We start from the raw sequence: 6,000 nt of genomic DNA on the forward strand, positions 1-6,000 counted from the left end.
TCCAGTCACAGTATCCCCAGGGATGGTCCTGCTCGAGGCTGAGAGCCCCCCAAGTCTCCATTCCTGGGGGCCCCATCAGAGCAGGAAGACAAAGGGGGTCGGGGACCAGCTGCAGCCCAGGAATGTCCCCTGCCCTCGGCCCCCGTTCCCAGGGATCAGGTTTCCCAGTTCCCAGGCAACCCGAGCCCGGCATGGCTTTCCAGGCAGGCATTCCTGCACCCCTGGGGCTGGGGGCAAGGGGAGGAGGCCGTCAAGGGGGCCACTGCCTGCCCTGGGCATAGGCAGGTGGTGGGACTCAGGTTTGGACGAGAGGCTCGAAGGTGAAGCATCAGTGGGGAAGAGGTGCAGGATGTACCCCCAAAGTATCCCTGGAAGCAGGGTGGGGGGAACACACAGCCCAACAGCCGGTCCCCAGCCCCACAGAGAGGTGCTGAGGGCAGTGCCCACCCTGGTGGCATCTCCAGCATGCCCAGGGTGTGAGAGATGCCAAGCGGGGCCAGCAGGGAGCTGCTGCCAGCACATTCCTGCCTGCTGGTGGGGCAAAGAGTGGCAGGAACAGACCCAGAGTCTGGATCCCTCTCCATGGACGGCTCTGGAGGGTGGGAACCTCAAAAAAGAGTAGCAGCCACAGGGATGAGGGCAGTCCCTGGCATCATCACCCGCTCTGGGTGACCCTGGCCCTGTGTCCCTCCCAGCAGTTCCATGCAACGCTCCCCTGCACTGGAGGGGAAGCTCCCAGGACACCCCATTACCTCAGCACCCACCACCCCGGGCCATCCCAGCCCCAGAGGGCTGCTGGATCCCCCTGGGCACCTCGGAAGGCCAAGGCTTTGAGGCACCAGCGGAGCACCAGAGCCACCAGCCCTGGCACAACCCCGGGCACCGCGGGGGCTCGGCTCGCCCTTCGTTAGCACAATCACATCACCACTGACAGCAGCATATTTATTCCTGGCCGTTTTTCACCCAGCCACACGCCACTTGCTAACGAGCTCGGGGCGGTAACGAGGGCTCAGAGGGGAGGGCACCCGCCGCTCACCCACCCACCCACCCGGCACCCAGAGGGCTCTGCCCCCGCACAGCGCTGCCCCCCGGGGCTGTATTCACCCCAGGCATTGCCAGCGCTGCTGCTACGAACACCAACACACCCCCAACCAGTTTGTGTAGGGCCTACAGTAATGTGTGTGCGGCTGGAGCTCGTCCCCAGGCAGGAACCAGCCACGGGCACAGGCCGGGGACAAGGACACGCTTCGCAGAGTGGCGGAGGCAGGGTCACCCCTCATCGCGCCGCCCGCCCGCCTCCCTCCCCTCCCGGTTTAATTATCAGCCTTCTCCCAGGTTCTCAAGCAGCCGAGCATCCGCCTGCTCCCTCCTTCCCGCTCTCCTCCCGCTCCTGCTGAGCAGAAATGCCACCACAGCCCAGTCCCCGTCACTAAGGGACGAGCAGCACCCGACGTTGTCACTCACCCCAGTCCCCGGATGGCACCGGGGCAGGAGCTGCACAGCCACCCCCAGCCCTCCCTGCCCACCAGCTCCAGCCCCACAGGCCACAGAGGTGGGTCCAAGCCCCCAGACACCCTCCATCTCACTGGCAGCTCTCATCCTGCCTGCCCTCCCCCTCGGCAGACCACTGGCACCCCAAATCTTTGGGGACCAGCACCAGTGACATGGGCTGCATGAGACTGGACCAGCCCCCCTCCCTTACGGTTATCAGGTCATCAAAATTTCATCATCGCTGTGCCCAGGCACTAATGGCTTCCCAAGCAGCATCAAATTTTAATCTTCCCTTCCTCTCCCCCTAAAAGCCACTCTCCCTCCCGAGCTGGAGTGTTGCATGAAGCCACCAGCAAACGTGCCAGCGTTGGCAGAGACAAGGGAGCCAGGGCAGGACACCTCACACTCTGCCATCCCCTCCTGCCCTGATGCCACTAGCACAGAGGAACCACCAGCTCCCATCATCCAACTCCTGGCACGAGCCTGGCACATCCCACAGGGGCTTGTCCTCGTCCTCCTCCTGCTCAGCCCCGAGGGGCTCCGTGTGTGCAGACGTGCCCAAGCTCCGTGCGTGGGGCACAGAAGACGCTGGAACTCCCCCACTGCCACCTCTAATAAGCCTCTTTGATGGAAGCTGCCCACTGCAGGCCCCTGCCCCAAATCCCGTCTGGAACCTTAAGCCTCCCAAATCCCTCCTGGGACTGGTCACAGCCTCCTCAATCCCATTAGAGGTGCTGTGCCAGCGCAGGGGGTCCCGGGCTGTGCCACCCCAGCACTGAGTGTGGGCAAACCACATCCCTGGGGGGTCACAAAGCCCGCAAAAAGTGGGGAGGAGGGGGCTGGGGACCCCCAAGTTCCCCCCAGCTCTTGGGGAGCCCTTTATTGCCTTGTTAATCAGCCGAAGGGCCCTTTGCTGGCAGGGCGGGCTGCCCGTGCCCCCCAGCCCTGGCACAGCCCCCTGGGCCCGGCACAGGTCGCACTGCGACAGCTCCTGCCTGGGCAGCGCTGCCTGTGAGCCTTCCCCCGGCTCCGCATTGGGCTCCGGGTAATTAGCGCCAGGCCTCTAATCAATAAGTTATTTTTTGCCATGGGTAATTAATAATTACACAGCGCAGACGGGCTGTAATTAAACTTCCATCCCCTCTCTCGCAGGCAGCGAGGGGCCTTTGTTTCACCAACCGCAGGTGTTAAAGAGCCTCACCCCGCGCCCGGGCAGCCCCCGCGCCCTGGCCGGGGAGGTCTCACGCCGTCATCTCCTCCTTCCCTTCCCTATTGATTCCATTTTCCTTGGCTGCCAGAATCAATAGACCCGGCGCAAAGCGCTGCTGCCCCTCGCTGCCAGCCCTGCGGGGATGCCCTGCCTGCCCCACCGCAGTGGGAACCAGCCAGAGGACGGAGCCCAGTGCCAGGCGCCCTTGCCCACACGCTGCCCCCTCCCCAGCTCCACCGCCCAGCACCCAGTCCATCCCAACGGGATGCAGCGGAGAGTGCCAGCACCCCACGGGCACCGCAGCTGGGAGGTGACCCTGCCGGGTGCATCCCCAGTGCCACCCGCGGCGGGGGAGACGGGCACGTGCCAGGCTTTGGGAATGATCCCTCCAGCACAGCCAGCACAGCCTGTGGCCGCTGCCACGCCGGGGCCAGGCACTGAGCAATGTCACAGCACCCGCGAGGACGTGACACGCGCCGCAGAGAGCCGGAGCCGCAAAGCTCGGCTCCTGCGCCAGGAGAGCGGAGCAAAGCCCCTTCCCCACCCTTCCGGAGGGGCTGGAGCACCGGCAGCCCCACGTCCTCCACCCCACGGCCAGACCCCGGAGCCCCACGGATAAATGGAAGGAGATTGGGTCACCCCAGGAGCCCGTCCCGCAGGCGGGGGAACAAACGGATCACAGGGGACCCGCCAGCCGGAGACGCCAGCCAGGAGAAGAGAAACTCGGCAAGGGAGTGAATCAATCAAAGAGACCTTCAGAGCTCCCCACACAGGGCCTGCCCGGATAATATACTGCCGCTTTAGATGTTATGTTCTGAACTTAATTACTGAGAAATTATAGCAGTGCTGGGGGAGGCTCGGGGGGAGCGGGAGGACGGGAGCGCACGGGGACTTCTGGCTCCACTTGCTGCTGCAAACAAGGGCAAGAAATGTCGTGGGTGAGGACCCCCCGGTGCTGCACCCCACTGTGCCCCCCCCGTTTCCAGTCTGGATCTGCTCAGTCCAGGCACAGGGACAGAGGCGGCCACGCTGCAGCTCTGCCAGCCGGGAGCCTCCTCTGTGGCCCCGTGGGGACCCTCGCTGCCAAGGAGGAGACTCCAGGGCCCCTCAACACCTCTGAACCCCAGCTGCACCCCAAAGGGCCACAAACTAATTTTATATCCCTCTGGGGCAGTGGAACAGCTAAAACCAGCCTGTGCCGTGCCCAAGCCACAAGGGCAAGGAGCTGAGAGGGGCTCACGCTGCCCAGCAGCACCGCGGCCCCCAAGGGCTGTTGGGGTGCAGAGGGAGCCCCGGGCACCCACAGGGGCACAGGGGTGAACCGCCCCAGCCCCAGGCCCCTGCCCCCTCAGACCAGCGGCTGGAGGTCCACGAGACCAACATTACGGTATGAACCGCTCCCTGGGAGCCCCCCAAACTTGCACCCCAGGTTCCGCGGTACAACGGGGGTCCCCGGGGAGGGGGTGAAATGGGCGCCGCTACCCCCGGGGATGCTCAGCCTCCCGAAGGCGGTTCAGCTCAGTCTCTACCCCAAGCTCAGAGCAACACGTTCCCCCCATCCCCAGCCTGGGGGGCAGTTATGGGGCAGGGGAAGGCACAGCAGAGCCGCGCTGCTTGTCCCCCCCGAGCCCCCGCGGGCAACGCGCTGCGCCCAGCACCGGCGGGCCCCGGGTCCCGGCTCCGGGGAGGCTTCGCGAACACCACGGATGCTGTGCCCTCCCCGGGCGGAGCTCCGGGGCCGCCTCGCTCCCACCCCCGGGCTGGCACACCGCTCTCCCAGCCCGGGGGGTGGCAGATCGCTCGGTTGAGGGGCGCAGCGCGGAGATCCCCCCCCACCACCACCTCTCCGCGGTCCCTCTCCCGCCATCCCCCCGCATGCCCTTACCTTGGGCGCCGGCTCCCGGGGGCCCGGGCAGGGCGAGCACGGCGAAGCAGAGCAGCCCCCAGCTCCGGAGCCGCGCCATGGCTCCGCCGAGACGGGCTGGGGGGGAGGGATGTGGGGGGACAACTTCCCCGACTTTATAATCCGGGCGGCTCCAGCGCAGGGACCCCCGCGGCAGCGCTGCTCAGGGCGAGGCGAAGGCGCGGGGCTGAAGGGCTCCTCGCGGGGTTGGGGAGGGTCGGCAGGCAGCTCCCCACCATCGGCAGCTTCCCCGGGGACCCCCCCCCCTCAAAAATCCGGCGCGGGGCCGGCGGCCGAGCCCCTCCCCGAGCGCTGCGCCCCGCGTCAGGGAAGGGGACGGGAAGCGCAGGGCGCCGCGCCCCCGGCCCCTCCTGCCCGCCCGGGCTCCATGGGGGCCGGGTCCCCGCCGCTCCGGGGCCGAGCGAAAAGTTTGGGGGCGGGGGGCGGCCCCTCCCCAGCGCTCAGCTCCTGCCTGGGGACATCCCCTCCTCGGCGGCTGCGGGCGACGGGGGCTCGGGGTGGGGGGTTTTTTTCCCTCCCCCCCGGCGGGGAAGGGAGGAAAGTGCGGCGGTGCGGGGGTCCCGCTCGGAGCCGCGGGCGCTGCGCGGGGGGCGGGCTGGGGGCGCCGCGCCGACCCCTCTGCGCGCTCCGGCCGCGGCTGCTGCTGCTGCTGCTGCTGCTGCTGCTGCTCCTCCTGCGCGGCGGCGGAGTGAGCTGCGGCGGCGGGGAACGGCGGAGCCGGGGGCAGCCCGAGCCGGGGAGGCGGGGAGACGGCGCGGCCCCGAGCGCTACCCAGCGGCCGCGGAGGGAGCGGGCGCGTCCCCACCGGCCGCCCCCCGGTTCGTGAGGAGCGGGCGGGTCCCCTCCCCGCCCCCGGTGCCCCCGCTGTGGAAGCGGCAGCGCTCCACAGCTCCATCCCCATCTGCAGCTCCATCCCCACCCCGCGATGCCTCAGCCCCTCCGACAGCGCTCCCGAGCATCAGCGCCCGGTCCCCGGGAAGGGGGACACGGCACGTCCCCCAGGTAGCTCTAAAGCAGAACTCATTGACACGGGACAAACATTTTAGGGTTCTCAAAAAAAAAAAAAAAAGCTCTAACCCTTGAGATGACCCAGCAGCACCTCCCTAATAACACACCACCTCGTCAGGCCTGATCTCACAATTCCTCAAGCCCAAATTTCCCCAAAGGATCGCACATCCTTCAAAGATGTCTGTGCTTTCTGCTGTCACCGTGCCTTGCATTAGGTGGGGGAGAGCAGCTCAGTCACGGCTGCTACCGAGCATTAACACCCAAGGACCTGCACCATCTGCACAGGAGGAAATATCCATCCTGAATGCTGGATCAGCCTCCTGAGCACACACACACAGCACCTCTGAGCCAAGGGACCTGCAAGGAT

General features: G+C 66.8%; 1 protein-coding gene across 1 annotated transcript in view; it reads right to left on the reverse strand.

Annotated features, from left to right (window-relative positions):
• The window catches only part of SDK2 (sidekick cell adhesion molecule 2), a 45,962-nt gene extending 40,757 nt beyond the window's left edge, over window positions 1-5,205 (reverse strand). The window contains 1 exon segment of the mRNA XM_027691402.1: window positions 4,587-5,205. Within this exon segment, the coding sequence (XP_027547203.1) occupies window positions 4,587-4,665 (79 nt within the window). The 5' untranslated portion in view covers window positions 4,666-5,205.
• Between the last annotated feature and the right edge of the window lie 795 nt (window positions 5,206-6,000).

This window comes from Neopelma chrysocephalum, unplaced genomic scaffold (assembly GCF_003984885.1).
Source record: "Neopelma chrysocephalum unplaced genomic scaffold, ASM398488v2 Primary Assembly neopelma1_84, whole genome shotgun sequence".
NCBI lineage: Eukaryota > Metazoa > Chordata > Aves > Passeriformes > Pipridae > Neopelma > Neopelma chrysocephalum.